Raw genomic sequence first — 23,858 nt, forward strand, 5'->3', positions numbered from 1 at the left:
TCATCCACAGGTAGAGTCTAAATGAGCCCATGTTCGGCTTGGCTTAAACTGACAAATTCACATTATTTGTGAATTTAGCTGTTTTAGTGAGTATCATAGTAAACTACTGATTATGTCTTAATATGTTTTCCGAATGTAAACATTTTATTATAATTCTGTCTTAAAGCCTAATAAACATTACCTGTTGAAGTCATTAAAGTTACTTAAATAACAAAAGAAGAGAAAATCACTCACTGGTCCTCACTGTAACTTTGTAAAAAAATAATAATCCATATTTACTTTAAAATAAATACCTTTTTTTTGCCAACAATCCTTAATGTTGAGCTCTGCTCTTTGAAGTAAGTTGGTTTATTATTGGTTTATTATGCAAGTTCAGCCTTGCATTATGTTTGTATCTTACAGTTAGTATAATGCATGTAATGAATTCAGGGCAAGAAGAATATTGATCTAATATGGGGTAATGTGAAGTATTATAATAATTACATATTGTTTTCTTTCATGGGATATGGACCCCCTAAAAAAGCCTTGGACACCCCATTTATAAAATTCTAGTTCTGCCACTGCAATATTGATGTTGTATTTCAGCATATTAAGTGTATAATGAGTGTGTGCATATTGTGAATGAATTTAATAAACAAATTATTGATAGCCTTCTGTTAATTCACTAAAATTATCCTATATTCAGTTAGCCTATGTATGTCCACTCTCAATAGTGTATTACGAGCTGAAGGTTTTTAATCGGATCCCTATATAAAAAATGACTAGCTACCCACAAGTCTAAAAAGCTGATTTGTTTTGGGTTAGCATCCAAAGTAAATGTTAAGAAATCAGAACTGTTTAGATAATAATAAAAATAATTTAGTTGTTCAGTAACCCGATTCAAAAAGACAGAAATAATCATCCAAATGAATATATTAGAAGAAAAAGCATGTATCTTATTTATATGTAGGCCTATGTGTGTATTTGCTGCTTGTATTTTTTTATCTACTTATATTGATGGTTTGAAATTTATGGAATTTATATTTTGTTTACTAATGAATCATTGGAATATTGTATGTAATTACCTTCATCTGTGTATAATTAGCACTCCCATTTGTATTATTATCCACTTGGTGAAAATAATACCTTGATAAAGGCGATTTACTTTGCTGAAACATTGGTGGTAATTAATAAACCCTGCTTCAGTGAGTGTCGGGCGCCACCTGGTGGGCAGTGCTGAACAGTGCTCACCATAGCCTACAGGTATACAAATCACTTTCGCACCATTTATCTCGAGATATTTGGTGCAAAACAGAGAGCACACGAAAAAGAGTGTTTGAAACTCGTAGCAGCAGATTCAAGCAGTTGTATTTATGTACTTGTGTTGGGGCTAGAAAATATTTAAAAAATTAAAAAATATTTGTGAAAAATAAATTGTACACACATGCAAGTCTCATCGCACAGATGCACAAACTGATTTGCGAATGTACACAATTTGTGTGTGACTTCACATATTTTGATGCAGGTGTTCAAGTAGGTTATGCACCATATTTACTGCAGCAATTGTAGCAAAAAACATGAGCTTGTGAGTTTCTTAATCTGTGATTTGTAAAATGGGATTTGTGCAGCTGCACTGAAGGATTTGTGAATGTGTAACTGTTGTGTTGTATTTGAGGGAAAAAAAATCTACAAGTTTGCAACTCTTCATCTGTAACTTCAAATTTACTGATACACATGTGTGGATAATCTCTACAAATACAAATTTTACTGTCACAGGTGTGGAGTTGTTTTGCACCAAATATACCTTCATAATTTCTAACTGTCTCTTATCCATACTCATATTCTTACTCATATTCACATAGTTTCAAACTTTATCCCCTTTTTTATAGTTTTAAACAATCATTCACTCCTCTAGTGTAACACAACACCTCTCTGTGCCCTCTACAGAGCCACAGGAGAAAGACACACCCACTGCTCCCTCAGCCAGGGATAGGCAGTATTTCAAATACATGTATTTAAAATACGTATTTGAAATACAAAATAGTATTTTGTATTTTAAAGCCTTTGAAAAAAATGAAATGTAATTTGTATTTAAATACATTTAAGATGAATATTTTTGTATTTTTAAAATACTCAAAATACTTTGAGCCAGTCAACCAGTCAGGGTGCTGTTTTCATGCATCAACTAGTTCAGACCAGACACCAGAGTTCAGGTAAGCAAATATATCTGTGCAGCTTTTAGTGGGCAATAATTCAAATGTTGGAGTGGGAAAAAAGCAAGGGAGATTGAGTTATTGGTTGTGATGTGATTTGTGTTATTATAACTGTCGCGAAAGGAAGTTCAGATTCACACTTGCACGTTGGCATGCAGTTTAATGCACGACTGAGAGAGTGTGAAACGCTGACAAATAGGCCTACACGTTTGACTTTAAGGAAAACCACTATTTTTCAATATTTTACTATGTTCTTACCTCAACTTAGACAAATGAATACATAACTATCTATTTTCAATGCATGGAGGAAGAGCACTTAGTTTGCAGCATTTCGACCTCAGCGCGCAGTAACATCTTCACAGGAGTGATGATGTTACTGCGGCAGAGGTTAAAGTGCTGCAAACTAAGTGCTCTTCCGCCATACAATATAGTTCTCATTTATTATCCACTTAAAAATCAATACGTTTTATTTTCTGTCACCATACTTACGCGTGTAACTACTCGCGTAACAGTCTTTAAATAGGGAAAACATTGAAGTGTTTGGTGGCTTCTAAATTCTTCCCTGTTTGGATCCTAAGGAATAAATGGGACTAGGCAAAATGCCAACACATTCATGACACGCTGTGCAAAGATGAAGTGCACGTATTGAAAAAAGATATTCATTCATCTAAGTTGAGGTAAGAACATAGTAAAATATTGAAAAACGGTGGTGCTTTCCTTTAAAGGCCCTTTCACACGTGACGCGGCAAGTGGTGGAATCAGCACACAGTTGCTGATTTCTTTTTAGCTTTGTGCAGTTGAAGCCTTGTTTACACTTTTGCAATTCGCATGGCTCTACTCTACAACGTGAACCTGCTGAACCTGCGGGCTCCTCAGTAAACCTACAAGGCTTTTATGCTTGACGTGCTCTCCGTTGTATAATTCTGTAAATGACAGAGGGCGACTCGTGAGTAATTGTTCTCAAAACCATCAAAAAGCAGCGATGAGAGGAAGTAGTTTGCCGAATAATGTATCAAACACTCGTCTCGTGAGAAGTTTGTAAATACGTGGATTTCTTCACATAAAAACTGATTAGGTTGTGGGTCATTTTGAAGATACATGAAAAAGTTTTTATGATGTTTTTATAAAACATCACTTTACTTGAATGGGTGTTCATAAGGCTGACATGACACCTTCATAACCATGACATGACACATGTCATGAATATGAAGGAGATTTTATTGACGTTTATGACTACTGTCATTAAGTGTCATTTGTTCAATTATGTCATTTTTATTGCAAAGATGACATTGTTTGAGATGTCTTTGTTATGACAACTTGACATTAACCAAGACAACATAACTGACCACTTTTTACCAGTGATACAAACTGAATTTGTCATTAAAATGTCATTAAGTGTTAACACTCTGTTAAATAGTTTTATTACAGCATCATGAATATTCTTCAGTTCATAATGTTTATTTGACCGAGTATTAATAATATTTGACAAAGTATTAACACTTAATGACATTAAAATCACAGTTTAATGTAATGTTAACCCACAAAGCTAGATAGTTTCTTAAGTTTGATAATTATTGTTTATGATTTATAACAAGTTGTGTTGTATTGGTTTATGTCAAGTTGTCATAACAAAGATATCTCAAACAATGAGGTATGTAAAATCAAACGAAAGTTTCTAAGCAGTTGCACACATCTAAATGCTTTTTGGCATTCAGAAATAGACCCAGATAGATTTCAGCCTAATAGGGATACTTGCACTGAATCACCAATTTCACATGTATTTTGTGTATTTTCAAAATACAAAATACTGTATTTGTATTTAATTACATTTTTCAACACAGTATTTTGTATTTGAAATACATTTCCATGTATTTATGCCCATCTCAGGCTGTAGGTCATAATTTTTTCTCATGTGGGGGTTCTACAGCCTCCTGCACAAGAATGTATTCATGCTCCACTACTGGAGCCAGTTGTATGCAGTTCCACTGTATACAGGTGTAGGTTTATTGCGGCTGCCTGTCATACTACGCACAGCAGTGAGTGTGCCCTGCGAGGAAACTGAAGGGAAGCAGGCACCATAAATGAGGTGTGAACTGCTTCGCTTCAATAAGAAATAGTAAGTGCCATGAACAAAGAAGTTCCCCACCTCATCAGATGAGGGTCTCCAATTAACACACAAGATCATTATCTGACTTATGGCGCACCAACGGCCGATCAGGAGAATAAATGCTGTGCACAGCTATACAAGCAACACAGGATAGACACAAAATCACTGTTTGACTCATCAAACAATGACACACAGCTTATGCAGGCTGTGACAGGCAGATATACATACATAGCTTACACATCCATACATACACTCACCGGGCATTTAAGTGACTTTGAAAGTGGCATGGTTGTTGGTGCTAAAGGGCTGGTTTGAGTATTTCAGAAACTGCTGATCTACTGGGATTTTCACACAGAACCATTTCAAGGGTTTACAGAGAATGGTCCGAAAAAGAGAAAATATCCCGTGAGTGGAAGTTCTGTGGGCGCAAATGCCTTGTTGATGCCAAAGGTCAGAGTAGAATGGCCAACCTGGTTCAAGCTGATAGAAAGGCAACAGTAACTCAAATAACCACTTGTTGCAACCGAGGTATGCAGAAGAGCATCTCTGAACACACAACACGTCTAACCTTGAGGCGGATGGCCTACAGCAGCAGAAGACCACACTGGGTGCCACTCCTGACAGCTAAGAACAGGAAACTGAGCCTACAATTCGCACAGGCTCACCAAAATTGGACAATAGAAGATTGGAAAAATGTTGCCTGGTCTAATGAGTCTCGATTTCTGCTGCGACATTAAGATGGTAGAGTCAGAATTTGGCGTCAACAACATAAAAGCATAGATCCATCCTGCCTTGTATCAACGGTTCAGGCTGGTGGTGGTGGTGTAATGGTGTTAGGGATATTTTCTTGGCACACTTTGGGCCCATTAGTACCAATTGAGCATCATGTATTGTTTCTGATCATGTTCATCCCTTTATAACCACAGTGTACCCATCCTCTGATGGCTACTTCCAGCAGGGTAACGCGCCATGTCATAAAGCTCAAATCATCTCAGACCGGTTTCTTGAACATGACAATGAGTTCACTGTACTCAAATGGCCTCCACACTCATCAGATCTCAATCCAATGGAGTATCTTTGGGATGTGGTGGAACGGGAGCTTCGTGCCCTGGATGTGCAGCCGAAAAATCTGCAGCAACTGTGTGATGTTATCATGTCAATATGGACCAAAATCACTGAGGAATGTTTCCAGTACCTTGTTAAATCTGTGCCACGAAGGGTCCAACCCGGTATTTGTAAGGTGTACCTAATAAGTGGCCGATGAGTGTATATAATATTATTATTATCATTATCATTATCATTATTATTATTGTTATGTATGTACATATAATTCCTTCATACTGTAAAAAGGGGAGGTTTCACATGGAAAATGCACGTTAAGCCTTAAACAGTAGGCTACCATAGGCGAATAATGAAGATGATCCATCTCTCAGGAGATAGACAGCTGAATTGTATGGCTCTCACGCAGGACGCCTTCCCGATCTGGCGAGAGAGAGAGATTGGACGTCACAGGTGAAGCCAGGGATACCGCCACCTGCACGACATCATATTGCGACTGCCATGAGTGCAGTCACCATTCTGCCTCGACAGAAGCAGGACCGGATCCGTTAGGGCGCGATCGTGAGCAGCCTTCTCAAAGCACGAAGCTGGAGCGCAACACGTGCACACAACCAGGTTTCTCAAAAGCCAACTGTGCGTGCTGGACTCCAAGACACATTAAACATGTGTATCCTTGCTCTTGATATCGTGCCGACAGGGAGATACACATACTTGAACTTCTTAAACATACTCCATATTTATGTAAAGTTACACACAGTCACTTGCTGAGGCACTAAAAGCGAGTGTGTTGGTGTGTGGGATGCTGCCTTATAACCCTGGTCCGCACGGCATCCAGCCTATATCAAAATACTGATTATGTGTTACACGTGCTTCAGATCAGTCATCCCGAGACGTTCCCCAAAGCATTGCTATGGCGATGCAGCTCGAGTTTCTCAAAAGGGAACATATTTAAAGATTTTTTTCTTACCCCATTGGCAGATTTTTGTTGTTGTTTTTAAGCACAAATTCACTACAATTAATTTTATAATTTTGATGTAAATACTAGACTTATTTTCTTAAGTCATTTTGCTCATCAAGAAAATGCATCCTGATTTGAGAATTTTTTTATATTTGTACTGAAAACAAGAGATTTTTTTGCAATGTTTCTAATTTAATTAATTGAACAATTTCTGCATTTATAATTTTTTTTTCTTTTATACAATGAACAGATATGACACCTCATCAAATTTACTTCAAAAGTACTACTGTAGCTGATTTCATAGCATTGTAAACGTGAAAATCAAAAGAAATAATAAATGCTCAGTACCATGCAGTTCACTTTATTGATTTATTACTTTAATTTAATATGAGTAGTTAGTACCTTAACCCCCGATAACGTTGACTCTTTTCATATTTTATATGAATGATGCTTTCTCATGTCTTATAGTGAATTCTTCATTGCTGAAGCAGTGGTGCAACCAAGTGTAGCTCGCAGCCCCATCTGCTGGGAAAATAATCATTACATGATTGCTCTGGTCTTGTAAATCTTGATTGGTCTTTTTCTGTGTATTTGATGGTTGTTTTGGACGTGCTGTAAAACAGGGACATTTCCTGGGACAGCTCGGGGACAGAAAACCAAAAATTACCCCGTGCCAAAATTACCTAATGTTGGGTTGTTGTTATGCAACCATGGGGTATAATACCCCAGCAGTTGGGTTAAAATAACCCATCATTGGGTCAATGTTCACTTTAAAGCCGACTGTCATGTTATTTGTTTTCATAAGTAAAATTGCCATCCCAATGTAGCTTATGAGCTTAATCGCATTATTTTTATCGAAGTATTGTGTTTTACATGAGGTAAAGTAGAATCGCAATGTTACCAAAATCCCATTATAATCACAATATGAGGGTGCATGTAAACGTGCTCATTGATCAAGTCTGTCTTGTTATTTTAAAGGGAAGCAAAGAAAATAAATATTAAGCTGTCCAGAAATACCAGTCAATATTTTTCTAGTTGTTTCTTAAGATTTAACTTCGCTTTAAACTATTGAAATTCAGCAGCAGATATATTTTATAACAATAGGTGTGAAACATTTGCTGCCCCTCTTTCCTAAAAATGGACAAAAAGGGGCTGTTTTTATCAGAATTAACTATTATTTTGATCTTGCCACTTTCACTAAACAAGTTAATAACTCAGAACAAGTATTGTGTATTTCATTACCAATGGCCCTATTGTTTTTCTATTACACTACTACATCTGTAAGTAAATCATTTCCAGTGCAGAAATATTACTACTACGAATAACAGTGGTTTGGTTACTGATGTTGCAATGCTATAATTTTGAACATAACTCTACATTAATACTATATACCTCGTCCAAATGAATGCATTTACATTTTCTACATCATCTTACTCTTTTTTTTTTCTTACAGAGTAAGACTGCGTTCCTATTGTAATGCAACAGGTGTTTTATACTATACAAAGCAGAACACAGCTGTCAATCAAAGTGTTCCATATGAGACGAGCTCAAAACTGACATATAAAATAAATGAGGAACTTCACGACATGCTTCCTGAGGTACAAGTGACATTTTTATATTTTTACAAGGGAAGATTATTTCAGTTCATTGAACAATTCAATATTTTAATTTGGAGGTATTTAACCCTGCTCCTAAACTTTGCAGGTCAGTGGGTTGAAAATATTTTCATTGTTCAATGAACAAATTCATTTCTATCTCTTGATTCATTTCTGTCAGCACTAGTATATACTAGAATTTGCTAAACCGTTTACTTTTAAAGCTACGTCAGATCAATTACTTTTCTATGCATGCATAGATATAAGCCTAAAATGTACAGGTGCATAAAATGGCTTGTTTAATACTGAAAGCTAGTAAACTTTTGTCTTTGAAGGATTTTCCCTGGAGTAAACAGCCTATTAGTCACTGTGCTGTGGTTGGGAGTGGAGGGATTCTGAAGAATAGTAGCTGTGGAAGAGAGATCGACACTGCAGACTATGTTATCAGGTATTAAAGGACACATCTCATGATGTGATAAGTCTTCTGTAGAGCAGATGCTGTGTGGGTTTTGCGATAGTTGTTCACAAGTCTCTTGTTTGATCTGAGTCATTAAAGAATCTATAACATAAGAACTTTCATAAATTATAAAAACATTCATTGATCATTCAGATTACATCAAAGTATTAAAAATGAAGTGTAGGTAAACTTTTGAACTGGGTTATTTTTTAATTAATCTGTTACTCTAAGCATGTTTTTAATATCTTATTCACGGCTATACTAAATACAGAACAAGCCACAATTTGTATAATAAGATAAAGAGCACCTATTTCGTTGCTAAAAAACAATGTTATTTTGTGTATTTGGTATAATACAATGTGCTTGTGTGGTTTATGGTTATCATATTATTTTCCACACACCGTACATCAGGGTTCTCCAAATCTTACCCTGGAGGGCCGAAGCACTGCAGAGTTTAGATCCAACCCTAATCAAACTTACCCACCTGTGATTTTCTAGTGATCATGAAGACCTTGATTAGCTTGCTCAGGTGTGTTTGATCAGGGTTGGAGCTAAACTCTGCAGTGCTCCGGCCCTCCAGGGTAAGATTTGGAGAACCCTGCCGTACATTATTGTTCCTCATTTGTGCCATGACTTCCTCAAACGCTCTGATTTGTTACAAAGTTCATCGATCTCAAAAGCTCTGTGTCCCCGATTGGCCGGCTTACCAGTAGGTTGTGATTGGCCTGAATACCTCTGATGTCAGCCAGAAATGTGACGCTTTTTACAATGTTTTGAAGATTAGCTCCCAATGCAACACTTACAGAAGTTAATATCGTCTTTACTACCTTATCAATACGAAACGAATGTGATCCAGAAAATGCAGATGACCAAGCTGATCAATTAACTTTACCAGCGCAGCTTGACCAAAACATAAAAGATTGGTAAGGTAAGTATACTAAAACGTTTAAACCATGTCTGCATTTGTGATTGAAGAAACAACAAACAACAAGCGCTACTTTGCACTGCACAAAACTTAAGTAAACTGATGCCTACAATCTGTGCTTTTGTTGTAGTCCAAGAAAAGAGATTTACGTTGGAAACGATAACTTGTGTCATCATTTACTTTGTGATTTGTACCTTTTGCAAATCGTGAATCAGATAATACATGTTTTTTAACTCTTTCCCCGCCATTGACGAGATATCTCGTCAATTAAGAGAAAACGCTTCCCCGCCAATGACGAGATTTTCCATCTTTCCGCAATACCGCTATTATCCACCAGGTGGCGCCCTTCCGCAACTTTTTAAACCCGGAAGTATTGCTCTATGGCAAGAGGCTGCATGTCCGTGTCTGTTTTAAAGATCGCTCTGAATGGGATCTCTATGAAAAGTCCGTCACAAAAATGGAATTATCTCTGCTTTTTGCTCAAAATGTGGTGTTTTTGCAGAAACCTACCCATATTCAAAAGCTGATTACAAAAGAACCACTGAAGGTAGGATGAAACGGGGTTTTTTTGTTTGAAAGCAGAGGGTCTGTTCTTTCATTTGGTATATTTTGTGTTTATGTGTTTATATATTTAGAGAAGAACATTTTCTGGAAGGCATTAAACTTTGGTGAAAATCATGAAAAACGCTGGCGCTGGCTGGCAACTTTTTTTAAAAACGCTGGCGGTGAAAGAGTTAAAAGATTACTCCATTTCCTGATCATTTACTCAAACCAGTGTCATCCAAGATGTTTATTTTTTTATTTTTTTTAATGATGTGGTTATTAAAACTGGCCCACCTTTACAGGTATTCTGCCCTGTGCCATCTGTGAGCCAGTGACATTGCTTTCTCTTCTCCTTCTCTCCTCCATTTAAGCACAAATGCTTGGCTGTATCTCACAGCTGTAGTTTGGTAGCTCCAGCAGGTCATCAGTTGGGAACTCACCTTCCTTGGTGTCTCGTCAGTTTAAGCCAATGACACCCCAGGATGGCTCGACCGCAAATCCAGCGTAGACCACTACCCCACTCTATACAGTTTTTCTTCAACAGGCTGCCACCGCACCTCCCACTGTATTCAAATCCAACGAGATGCTTTAACTTCCTGTTCAGTGATATCCACATGTCGCAAGCATTCCTCAAGCTCTGTCTCTGTTAGCTGACCATCTACGACCAGTTTTGACCGTTATCCCTGCCTGACTTACTCTTTCACTCTACTGTCTTACTCTTTCGACTCTACATGTGCCACTGGAAAAAATTAATTTTGTTTCTAGGTCTGTCTGGGCTTGACCCTTCACAATATTAACACATTGCACAAGAGATATTGGAAACAGTCAGTAAATTCTCAGCAGTTTGTGCTGTTATGAGCTAGACATGTTCTCTGGTGTATTTCTTGTCTAGCAATTTCATTACAGATGACCAACAGCACAGAAAAGATCTTTGTGTCATAAATGTTGAAGAGGCTTTTTTACTCTTTAATAGGGGGAACAGAGCACTTTATTTATTTAAAAAAATTAAAGAGCACCAATTATGCTAATAAATTAGCACGTTAGCACGTTATTGTAATATCCCATAGTACATACATGTTATTAAAACTTTAATTAATGCATTGTGAGTCTTATAAATTGCTTACATACCTCACCGATTTCTGCCTGTCTGGAAAACGCTCGGTTTAGTTCCTGTCTCCGCCTCCCAAAATGTCTAGTGTATTCGGATTGGTCAGATGACTACTCAACTGTTATTGGTCAACTGGGTTCGGCGTGTGTTTGGAGGGTTACGCCCCTGACTAGGCGTGGGAGAGTCACAGCCTCAGAGGCAACGTAAACAAGCGTTATATTTCTCTATAAACGATGGTGTCTGTACTGCCTTATACTTCGAGCTCGATCCAGAGAGTTCAGACGGCCGTTACGATATAAACGATCTCCGTCAATGAACGCGAATGGATTTAACTTTTTTAGGTGTCCTTAGTTCTGCCAGAATGCTAAACGAAGACGAAAATGTGTTGCAAAGACATCCAAAAGGTAATTATAATGTACTACATTACTTTGCAAACTATATGGAAACACCAAATGTAGCACATAGAAAGTATTTGTTGAAATGATTATAAAACTATTTCATTTGTTAACATTATTTTACTATAGTGAACTGTATTATAAAAGACTCCTTACATACTATATCACTGTGCAAACTATATGGAAACACCAAATGTAGCACAAAGAAAGTATTAATTGAAATGAATGTTCTACATTATTTCACTATGGTAAAGTTTATTATGAAAAACTGCTTACTTATAAGTGCTATGTTTTTACTTATTAGGTTTAAGGAGAATGCAACAGGTTCCAGGGCCTCTTACCTGCGTGATTCATCATCCAGGTTTTGCACAAATTGTCTAAATCCCTACACACAGAACATTTATTGTACCGACTATAAGCCTAGGTGCAGGACTAGAGTAAGTTTTATTACATTTTTAAACCAATAACACTTAAGTATCATTATAGTAACAAAGTACCCAAAAGAACAAAAGATGTAACTTTAAAGAAAATATAGTAGTCAGTCAAAAGTTTTTTATTTATTACAAATATATATTTAAATGTTAAACAATATACAAATAAACATACTTTAGTAACCATATTGTGCTCTTCTTTCAAAAATTGTTCAATTCATTTCTTACAGCTATCTATTCAGATAAATGGCATATCAAAGCTTTGTCAGCTGATGCTATCTAAGACGACACTATAAGGTTATCATCCTGTCGTGTGTTGTTCTCCAGATACGCTTGGAGCTTCCTGATCAGATCGGTCACAATTTTGGCTTTCGACGACCCCTGCACTGAAGATGGCATGCAATCACGTCCTCCTTTGAAGGTCTCTCAAACTGTGATGCCAGGTCCATTGGAATCGGGGTTTCCTTCAGCTTATCTTCAAATACCTCATCAAACACAAGCCTGATCACATCATCCACATAACTGTAGAAATATTGCAGTCAATAAATCTTTTGTTTTGATCATTTATTTCCCTGCTTCATACATTAAGTTTTTAATTATGAATGTATTTGAAATAAAACATTACTGCTTACGGTATGTCACTTGTGTGTTTTGGGAACATAGCCTTGTACTTTCCCTCTCCTGCTTTTGTTACGGCTTGGTGACATTGTAATGGATGGCTGCAAGGTACAACCTGTAAAAATATAAGCAAGCATAAATTTATTGTAAAAGTAAATACTACTTTATTTAACACAGTTACTAAAATACTTAAATACCTGCATAGCATTCCAATAAATGAGAAAATCAAATTTTTTTGCTGCAAATCTGAAATCTCAGGCTACGGACGGCAAAGGCATCCACTGATGATAGTGATGGAAACATTGTGAAACGATGCTACTGCGTGGGTTCCTATGATTATGCAGAGAAAAAAAAACTTTGTCATCATCAGTTATACATTTAAGACTGTTAGTGGTTTCACTAGCTAAATACATCATGTGTGTTACACACCTTTGCTCCTCATATGCCAGTCTGACTCCTTGTACTGTGTGTAATGATGTTTCATGTTTGCATACAGTGTAGAAGGATGTGTCCAGCTGCGAATCTAAGATATAGACAAATAAAACAAACATGTATTCAGTCAAAAAGACATATTATAACAATAGAGTACCATGACTATAAATCGTTAGACTATTCATTAAAACGTTAATGTATTACATATTACATGGCCCAACATTAGCAACACACATTATGTGTTTACTTCGTTTCAAAATCTAAGAAAGCTTCAAGTAAATACAACAGTAAAATACATATAACTTTAAACAAATCATCTGTACTTAGAGTTTCTTGAGTTTGATCATGAGAACAAATTTTACCGGTAACAGTTTAGCTGGTAACTTAGCAAGTTTGTAAACATGTCTAAACCAACATCGATAAAAAAAACGATAGTCTGCATAATTCAACATACACGTGTGTAAATATGGTACGTTGTTTATGAAATACAGTATTACAACACAAAACAGTTTGCTTGCAAGCTTAGCTCTACACGCACATTATGTTAATCTCTGGTTACCGGTTACGTAATGTACAGTAAAAGGCAAATAATAAACGTGAATACTTACAGCCTGTGATCCAGAAGTGCACAGTAATCCAACTTTCAGGAGGAGACATCCAGCTTCGGTTCATGAGAAGCAGTTATTGTGAAAACTCCGTGAACAACTTCTGACTGGATTTTTCCGGAACCGTATTAAACATGATGTCCTCTGTGGAAGTCCATAAAGTGCTATTTTTCCCTCGCATCTAAAGAGACAGCGTCTACTCGAGAGATTTAATCGCTTAAACAATGAAACAAGAGTTTGCAAACAGAGTCAAAGCAGGGACTCCCAACCTCCGCCATTTTAGCTCTCTTCTGACTCAGCGCTCCCCACCCTCGTCTTTGAGGGCGTACCCAAGCAAAGCAGAGAGGGCTGAACTAAGATAATGTTGGTCTTATCTACGTCACTAATCCCAGGAAGTAAACTGTTGCCTACAATCCGAGTGTTTTTTGTAGTCCTCGAACGTTAGAGACGATAACTCGCGTCTTTGAGGTATGTACTTTTTGAATATCGTTAGCATGTACTAATACAGTGGTTCCCAAACTTTTTCAGCGTGTGCCCCCCCTTGTGTAGGGTGCATTCCTTCGCGGCCCCCCAAAGAAAATTTGTGACAAAAAACTGTTCTAAAACTCAACATTTTAATAAAAAAACATTAAATTATATGATAAAGTACTGCTTTTGGTTAGAAGCCTTATTTTTTTAGGTTTAATTACACAGAATTCATGATAAATTAATGTATTTCATAAAATGTCATAAAACTGGGGCCCCCCTGGCACAATCTCGCGGCCCCCCTGGGGGCCCCGGCCCCCAGTTTGAAAACCACTGTACTAATACACACTTACACACAAAATGATGTTTAAAAACGTGTATCCCATAATAGGTGCTCTTTAAAGAAAATGCAATATACCTGTATGAAAAATAATGCCAAAGTCCCCTAAAGGAAATGTACAGTAGTCACATCACGTGCAATTTAAATCAGTTTGGAGGCTAGTAAATATACACCGAAATTATATTTTGTGGAAAATATAACCTCCTGTCTTTTTCTGTTCCTGCAGGTTTAACATGGCTCCCATTAATGACAGTGATGTTGGGCTAAAGACTGATTTACTCACCATTAATCCTAGTCAGCTCACACGGTGAGAATCCAATAACAGCAGTTACTAATGATAATTCACAGAGTGCAGCGTTTATTTGTGTTTTCCGTAAAGACTTACAGTATAACAAAACCTGTCTACAGTTGGAGGTTGCTTGAAACTTTTTGAAGGCGACAGCTTCCGAATTCTCCAGCCTGATGTGCGTGCCAATTTTTAAGAGTTTTTACTCGTGTTAAAGGCCCAAATGGCCCCAATAGTTCAATTCAAAGGATGCTTTCGCACCTATCTGGACCTTGGGGGTTGGGCTCTAATTGAAATGCCAAGGAAAACAATCAGGCCCTTAGAACTTTCAGATCTGAAATGTGAAGTTAAAATCCCCTGCCATCTTCATTTTAAAATGCATCACATTTACAGAAACATTTGTCTACAGTTACTTATGATTTTGGTAGTTAAACATGAAGATATTATGTACCACGGCTGTTGAAAATAATTCATAGGACCAGAGACAATTATGGCAATGAAAAGGTTATTAGTCAGTCAGTGAAATGCCCTATTTGTACAAATTTCACTTTCATTGTAGCAATTTCATTATATTTTAACAAAGTCTTTAGCGTTATTTCTCATGAGGATGTCTGTGAACATAAATTTGCACGCTGCCTCTACAATAAAACTCATGCGTTTGGATGAAGATAAATTTGTGGTGCATGTGTGTGTTTATAATTCTATACACCTGGAAATGCTCTGTTCATCTGGTTAATTACACTCACATGACCTGGATAATTGGTTTAAATGTATATGTATATGGAATGCTGTTGTACAATTAATTAACTCATATGTGGATTAAAACGGCAATTAAATTACCACATGACCTTAAGGTAGGTAATCGTGGGAATTTTTACACGGGTGTTCAAAAAAGACAAAAAAAATTAAGATCAGGATTTTCCCCTGCATCCTTGATAAATCTTGCTTTTGTATTGCATATCAGGGGTTTCCAACCTTTTTAACCCAACAGGTACCCACATTTTAAAAAGAAAAAATTGAAATATAGGTGAAAACACAAACACATTTTTCCCTTTCAGTAGTTTTTGAATAAGTTTAATTGAATAATATTAAAATACATTATGGTAAGGCTCCACAATTATGATTAAAAATCATAATTGTTTATGCTACTGTATTTAAGCTGATTTGGAAATAATATTTTTGAAAATACAATGCATTGCAAGGCTGCAGAGAACAGTGCACTATTGCAGACTTATATAGGCTACTGGGGGATTTAATTATAATTATTAAAACTAAAGTGGGCCGGTCTAAATGAGTCGCACTCCGCCCTGCAACCTCCCCATGTATGGTTGCACCATTGACCTGTCACAGCAATGAGCCAAAGCGCTTAATGTAGCAGGTATGTATCTTTATGATCACCTGACTTCTGGAAGAGCCCTGTGTGAAAGAATTCAGATGTTCACTTTTATTTGAAAAGCCCCTACAAGTAACGCCCCCTTCCTGAATCAGCCTTCAGGGGCACAAAAACATTTGCACAGGTTGTTCTTGGAAAAAGTCATTGAATCTGGTGTTCATGAAAGATTGAGAACCTTGTAATGTGCCAGTTCTTTAAAAAAATCAAAGGTTTAACATGCAGGTGGTGTTAATAATAATTTGTCCATGTTACCAACAGATGCAGAACAGGATTCTGTTTTGACCCATTTTAAAAATGTTGTCATTAATTACTCACCCCCAAGTCATTCCACACCTGTAAGAACACTAATTAATTTATTTTTGATGAAATCCTTTCTTAGCCCCCATAGATAGCAATTCTTTCAAATCAACTGTGTGGACCTAGAAAGGCAGTAAAGACATTGTTAAAATACCGTAAAACTTCAAATAATAGCCGAGTCCCAAATAGACGCCTGTCTCTTTTAGACGCCTGGTGCGACGACGGGTTTGGGTAAATAAACGCCTGTCTCAAATAAAAGCCTGGTCTATTTTTAGTTTTGGGTTGTATTTAATCTTATAAAACCCGTCAGATCGTCTGTTTAAGCCAGTTCTATGGTGCAGATTGCACGCGCAAATTTTTGATTACCAGCAGATGTCACGTGAGAGACGCAATCGTTCCGTTACTCATCACTATAACAACACAACAAGGTTCATCGTCAGGTCATTAGGTTCTTGAACTTTCTTCAGTCTAAAGTTTTTCTAAATTCTCTCAATACCACCATGGCGACAAAAAGAAAAAAGTATGATTTGAATTTTAAGCTGAAGGTTGTCAAATTTGCCGAACAAAATTCGGGAGAATGCGCGGCGCGACATTTTTCGGTTGATCCAAAGAGAGTGCGAGAATGGCGTAAAAATAAAGCTGAACTGCAACGTCTGTCTGAGGAAGACGACAAAAGGGCCAGACTGCGAGGTGGGGGGAGGAAGAAGGTCAGTGAAGAGCTAGAGGTGAGCGTGTGCGAGTGGATTCACAGCATGCGGGCAAAGCATCTCAGAGTCTCGCGTAAGATGATCAGGGCCAAGGCAAAAGAAGTGTATGCAACAGTGAGTGATGGCAGGGATGAGGAGAGTTTTACTGCGAGTGCTGGCTGGCTGGATAAATTCCTGAAGCGCAATGAATTTTCGGTCAGAAGACGCACAACTGTTGCCCAGAAAGACGCAAGGCACTTCACTGAAAAACTGGTGAATTTTGTCACATATACAACGCGGATTATTAAAGAAAAGAAAATTCAGCAGAAAAACATTATAGCCATGGATGAAACAGCGGTGTGGTTTGATATGGTGGGCTCTACAACGGTGGATGCAAGAGGTGCCCGCAGTGTTCCACTGAAAACCACAGGCCATGAGAAAAGCCACTTAACTGTGGTGTTGGCTGCGAAAGCAGACGGGACCAAATTGAAACCTTACGTTGTCTTCAAAGGGGGGATCAGAGAGGTGAAATCGATGCAAAATATCAATGGTGTCGTGATCGCCACGTCCAAAAATGGATGGATGAATGAGGAGCTGACTGCAGACTGGCTTCAGAGAGTGGTGGGAAAGCTCAACTTCGCCCCTCGTCTCCTCGCCTGGGATTCATATCGCTGTCATATCAGCGCAGCAACCAAAGCTGAGCTTAAAAGGGGCTACAACATAACCACGGCAGTGATACCCGGTGGCTGTACAAAGTACATACAGGCCCCTGATGTCGTATGGAACCAACCATTCAAAGCCAGCCTGCATGAGTCCTATGACAACTGGATGGCCGGGGATGTGGACAAAGAGTACACCGCTGGAGGAAATATGAGGGCTCCAGCTCGCCGCTTGTTGGTTGCCTGGGTACTCCAAGCATGGGAAAAGCTGGATACGGAGCTGCTGAAAAAATCCTTCAAGGTATGCTTTTGCGCTGTGCGCGTGCATGTTTGTGTGTGAGCGTGGGAAAGGCTGGATACGGAGCGGCTGCTTGTGCACATTGCGCGCGTGAGAGAGAGAGAGAGAGAGAGAGAGAGAGAGAGAGAGAGAGAGAGAGAGAGAAACCGATAATATATTTAATTAACTTCGGGATCCTTGTCCTAGGTATGTGGCCTGACAGTAGCTTCTGATGGAAGCGAGGATCACCTTATCCATTGTTTCAAAGAGGGAGAGCCCTGTGCATCTGGGCGGGAGCTGTTAGTACAAGCAAGGCAGTCAGAGTTAGCGGAGGCCGGAGAGGTAGAAGTTGATGAGAGCGACGAGGAGGAGGAATTCGCCAATGAACTTGTTGTTGAGGCTTGCAGTGATGATGATGATAATAGTGATGAATAGAGTCATAGCCTAAGTTTAATTCTTTCTTGTTGATGTGTTTCGGGCAACAAGTTCATATGTTCGGAGGATATTACCGTTATCTTACCAGGAACGTTATATTGTTTTGCCCATTGCTGTCACATGTTTCGTTATTTAATGCTTTATTCATGCTGCCAATAATTTAATTTAATGTTATTCTTACAAAAACTAATTTGTTAAACACACTTTAATTATAAATAAAACGTAATATGTGATAACCTCCTGCTGTCATGCTTGAACAATTAAATTAAAAGCCTGTCTCTTATAGACGCCTGTCTCTTTTAGACGCCTGGTGTGACGACAGGTTTGGGTAAATAAAAGCCCGGGCTATTATTTGAAGTTTTACGGTAGTGTAGACTACAGCTGTTTATTCTTCATTTCATGAAGCAACAAAATTTGTTTTTGCGCTCATACAGTCAGTCTCTGATGTGTTATCATGAAAACAGCAAATTAATTTGTTAAACACCTACATTGTGTGTTAGCCATAGATATATATGTAAACATAGATGCCTCATTCAACCGCTCCATAGATGCATCTGCCGAACAAGCATTAATAAGTCATAATATTTGTTAAACAATGGTGTCCTGTTTAAGCCATATATATAGGATATACCTGTAGGATGTCTTGTTTTAACACCAACATAAGATGTTGACTCAGAAGTGTTACTTTGCTAAATTACAGCGCTAAACACAACCGTGTTGACTGTCTGCATGTGTATACAGACCAACATTGAAAAAACAGTGCAAATAGAACAGTGGCGGCGTTTCAATAAAACCTAGGGTATGGCAAAAATTCTTCGTACAAGAAGGCCATTTAAATAACGAATCTATGAAACCATTATATCCATATGTGTACATACTCCACCAACCTGTATAAAATCATATTATAATTGCACGGATGTACACTACTGACAACAATACGGAAGTATTTGCAATACAAATGAAAAACAAAAATAGAAATCATGGTTGTTTAAAATGCTTTTCAAATGTTGTCATTAACTAAGTGCAACTCCAGCAACAGATAAACTTAAAGTCGCCATGAAACGGAAGTAGCGATTGCCTTATTTTCCCCGTGGTGACGTATATCCGAATGAAACGGCTTTTGAGATGAAATAAGGCAGGGCTGGATTTGAATTTGTCCATCGAGATCTGATTGGATCGTTTGAAGTTGGGTCGTGTTGCTAATTGCTAATCACTGCGATCTTCTCCCGGACCCCGCCTACCTGCCATACTTTTGACCGGAAGTGAAGAGAGATCGTTTTGAGGAGGGGAGGAGATTTGCATTTTTGATTAAAGATTATGAGCACACACGAATTTTTAAAAAATAATGAAGCTCACAGATAAGTCATTTGTTAATAATACCACACTATTAAAAATACATATATAGTTTTTCATTTCAATTTCATTGCGACTTTAAACAAGATAATATCAAAACATACTGTAACATCCCTTCACAAATCTTGTCATGACAGCCGCCAATGAACACTTATAAAAACACAATAAAGACTTTTAATGATGTGATAGAGCACACGTAGTTAACCCAGCCAGCTAACCAAAGACTAAAACACTAAATAAAACTCTTAGTAAAACAGGGCTAAATGCAAAAACAAGTCTTAACTTTTGTCGTCGTGCAGTTTTTATTCCACAAGTCACCATATTCAAAAACGCGCGCAAATAATTAATACACTTCGACTGGGCTACAATTTCCCAGTGTAAGAACATGTTTATTTATCCACAGAGAACAAATCATATTACGTCTGGAATAATGTATGCAATATGCATTGCGCGAGTGTGGGGGAGAACCGTGAGTCTGTTTGAATGTTAAAACAAAAAACGAAAATAAATTTACTTGCGAAAATAAAGATTATAACAACAGCGGTCATCATGAAACCTCCTGCACAATTCAAGCTGCGCTGCAATAATGACAGGCTGATGACATCAAAGTACCGCGAGGGTGAGGTGAGAAATCATGGGAAGAGTTTGCTTTCAAACCGCTCTCGCGGCACGTTGATGTCATCCACATGTCGGTTCCTGTATTATAGCATGAAGTCGAGCATACGCGTAAATTATCCATATTAGTGATGTACCAATGTTCAGATATGTTCTACTGAAAATATTTAATATTATTTTTAATGAGCTTCATTATAGCCTGTTGATTTCTGGTGTTTTGTCTGACTGCTAGGGTATGGCAACTGCTGAAATAGAATCCAAGAGCTTGTGCCCTTTGTGAACAACTTTACCTTCATAAGATTGACAGACTTGATTACAAAATGGATAACTTATGTTTGATGAGATGTAAATGAAACAAATCAATGACACCCAAACTAATTTTTATCTTCCACATAAATGTATTAAATTGACTTCTTATGAAGGCTTTCCTAGCATGTGATTCATTTAAGTATCTATTATATCATATAATTTAAATGTCAATGTAATATTTGTTTTATATCAATGTTTTATATCAACTATTGATTAAGATTATTTGTGAATGTGTCTCTTGTTTTTTTTCTCTACAGCTACAAAAATTTGAAGTCTAATCCAGGTCCATTAGTGGAGCGTGTGAGCGAGTATGGTAACTCGTCAATCATCGTTCCAGCCTTTGCATATTCATACCACACTCGGGTATGCGTAAATACGCTCGAAGTGCTTCAGTCAATCCGACCTCAACAACAGATGGTCTTCTTTTCCACCAGTTACCTGAAGAACCTGAGTGGTTTCTGGAAGAGGCAGGGCCTGAAAGCCATTCGTCTCTCCACCGGGTTCATGTTAATTAATGTGGCACTAGAGGTGTGTGATCATGTGGACGTTTATGGATTCTGGCCATTTGACACCAATCTGGAGCAGCAGGAAATTCCACATCACTATTTTGACAATGTAGGACCCAAACATGGCGTTCACGCAATGCCAAAAGAGTTTCTCAACTTGCTGAAGCTTCACAGCCAGGGAGCGCTAACACTGCACCTACAGCCCTGCTTATAACAGAGGTTCTCCTGTTGAATCTGAATGTACTGTATTATTTAATGGTTGGTTGGTGAGGAGGGAGGCTGTGAATGTTTGTTACTTTTGATCTACTCTTTGGTCTATAAAATTATTTAAATATTTTCTATTTTGAATTGTGAACTTGGACAATTAACTCCTATATATTTAAATAAATACATTTGGGGTTATCCTTTGTTGCGGAGTTTATACTTCACCCTGGGTTAATAATGATTCCTGAATGTGTTTAGAGTTTATTGTTACATATTGTATTTAAAAACATACTTTTTTACTTATTTATGAGATTGCAAACAGATTTCTGTTTGCAGAACTATTACGTTTTCTATTTAAGCGGTTACTTTGATTTGGGCGAAAGTTTCTGCAAGTTTTTCGCTAATTTTCCTCAAACGGTAAATACAAATCCTATTCTGTTTCTCATTAGTGACATTAAAACGGCTCACACTGTGAATGTGTACTTATTTTTATTCAAAAGTTAAAGGCGCTCTAAGCGAATAATGTGCGACGTCACTTCCTGTTGATGTTTGAACTGTTTTCAAAGACAGAGCGTAGCTAACTCCTCCCCCTCCCCCTCCGTGCTTTCATGAACGCGCCCAACCCCCACCCCCAAATCCTTCTTGTCGTTTATTGGCTGGAATACTTTGTTTTGTTTTGTGCTGCTAGGTTTGGCCATTTGTTGATATTGCCGTTTGTGAAGCCTGGGCTGTCTACAGAGATCGCGTTTTTTTACAGTTTGATCAGCGGACAGGCAGCAAGCAGATAGTGAGGAGATGTTATGTAACAAAAAGTGTTTTATGGTCTAAAACGCTTCAATTCGCTTAGAGCACCTTTAACTGTTAAAAAACTGCAATCAGGTTTGTTGAAGTTTGCTAGCACCATAGATATGTATTTTAAAGGCTAGATGTCTTACGTCTCTAACCTTATCACCTGGCAGCCATCTTACCACAGGGAGCTCGTTCACTCATAGCATTGTGTTTTAATGGTGCATGTACTTTTAAATGAACTAAACTTGCTAAACTCAACTTTCTACCGATTTTCAAAAGGATTGGTTTCATACAAATTGTATTAATGTGGCTATAATTCTGGATGCTTTAACATGTTTCATGAACATTATTCATAAGTATGTGTCACAAATGACTTCTAGGGCGGAACTGAAAATACGAGGGAAAGTTCCGCCCGGACCGAATTGTGCAAGCACCCGTCACTTCCGGGTAACCCCGGGCAACCAAATCAGCGGTAATGCATAACAGGTGTGTGCGATGATGTGGCGATCGTTCACTGGGCAGTTTACACGCTGGAAGAAGTATAAAGGAAGCGTGCAAGATACAGGAAGTAGTGCGATGGTTGGAAAGAAACACTGCGGGTGAGGCTGTGTATATGTTGTTACGGAGACGAGGCAAACAGGCAGAGGCATTCAAGAGGATTCGCTGATCGAAGGAAGCGTTTGGAGATGAACCAACAGAACAGGTTTGAAGAAAACAAAGCTTGAGGAGTTAAGTGCTCACCAGTGTGTATGTTGTATTGAAGGCGGTGTGAAGAGCCGATCTCAGGGCGGAAATAGGACAGCAGTCCGAGGAGAAAGAGTGTTAAGGAGGAGAAAAGACAAACGCTATGGAAACTGTGAGTACAGCGGGTTGTTTACTTTCATTGAGACACCAAGAAACGGAGACTCTTTGTGTGGAGTTTGTTCATTGTCTAGTGGCCCCACCGTGGAGAATGAAGCGGGTGGGCGAGCCAGAGGATTAAAGGGCAACGCATAACACCGTGTGGGTACTCGAAACATCAATACCACTGACCGTGTCAGCGATCCCAACGTTTCCCTCAGGGTGTGTCTTGACGTAGTGCAGAGTACTGGCCTTACCAGTCACTAAAGTGTGTATTGCAGTGGGTGAGTGTGCTTTTTGACGTGTGTGCACCTGAACTCTTGCAGTGCTGTGCCGTGTCTCCTGTTGTCTGTACTTGCCTCTAGGTCAAGCAAATCCCTGTGGGTGCTACGTGAGCTGCGGTGGCGGCGACCACCATCCTGTATTTACCCACCTACATCTCCAGCCTTTGTGTCCAAATTAGAAGGAAGTCGAGCGAGTACATCGAGTGAGGTATTGTGGGAAAGACCATACTGTAATAAGGGGAGCGGTGAAACTGTTACAGACAAGTCTAATCGTCTGTGTGCATGTCTTGTACTGTGGAGAGAGTCCAGCTGCCTGCCCCTCTGATCTAGGTGCCTGTCCGGCCCGTGGAAGGAACGAAAAGCAGTCTGACTGCATGGATCTCTCCCGGGACGACATCGGCCGTGCTCGGCCCAACGAGTTGCAGTTGGAAGTTGGTACAGACTGCCCTCTCTAGCCCTTGAACGAAGCCAAGGTGATGTATGGTTTTTCTTGTCCACGTTTGCAATACCTGGCTGTGAAACTTTAGAGTCAGATACCGTGATTGAGATAACCCGTTGTTCCGCAATAAAGCTAAAGGCTATACTTCCCTCGAAAGTCCTGTAAGCCCAGAACAGCACGCTCTAGCGAGAAACAGAGTGTTACCTGAAATGAGCTAAAAGCTATACTTACCTTGAAAGTCCTGTAAGCTTAGAAC

At 38.4% G+C, this 23,858-nt stretch overlaps 1 protein-coding gene and 1 long non-coding RNA gene across 2 annotated transcripts in view; one reads left to right on the forward strand and one right to left on the reverse strand.

Annotated features, from left to right (window-relative positions):
* Positions 1-21,748, forward strand: part of LOC135775912 (alpha-2,8-sialyltransferase 8F-like) — a 46,774-nt gene extending 25,026 nt beyond the window's left edge. Inside the window, exons 2-5 of the mRNA XM_065286493.2 lie at positions 7,770-7,914; positions 8,247-8,359; positions 14,457-14,537; positions 20,798-21,748. Coding sequence (XP_065142565.1) covers positions 7,770-7,914; positions 8,247-8,359; positions 14,457-14,537; positions 20,798-21,260 — 802 coding nt within the window. The 3' untranslated portion in view covers positions 21,261-21,748. The remainder of the gene's footprint in view (positions 1-7,769; positions 7,915-8,246; positions 8,360-14,456; positions 14,538-20,797) is intronic.
* Positions 11,860-13,840, reverse strand: LOC135775913 (uncharacterized). Its single transcript, XR_010543960.2, has 5 exons — positions 13,429-13,840; positions 12,818-12,911; positions 12,586-12,718; positions 12,403-12,503; positions 11,860-12,292 (listed from the first exon to the last, which is right to left on the reverse strand). It is a non-coding gene; the product is annotated as an uncharacterized lncRNA (long non-coding RNA).
* Positions 21,749-23,858: the final 2,110 nt, after the last annotated feature.

The sequence above is a fragment of the Paramisgurnus dabryanus genome, chromosome 21 (genome assembly GCF_030506205.2).
Source record: "Paramisgurnus dabryanus chromosome 21, PD_genome_1.1, whole genome shotgun sequence".
Taxonomy (NCBI): Eukaryota; Metazoa; Chordata; class Actinopteri; order Cypriniformes; family Cobitidae; genus Paramisgurnus; species Paramisgurnus dabryanus.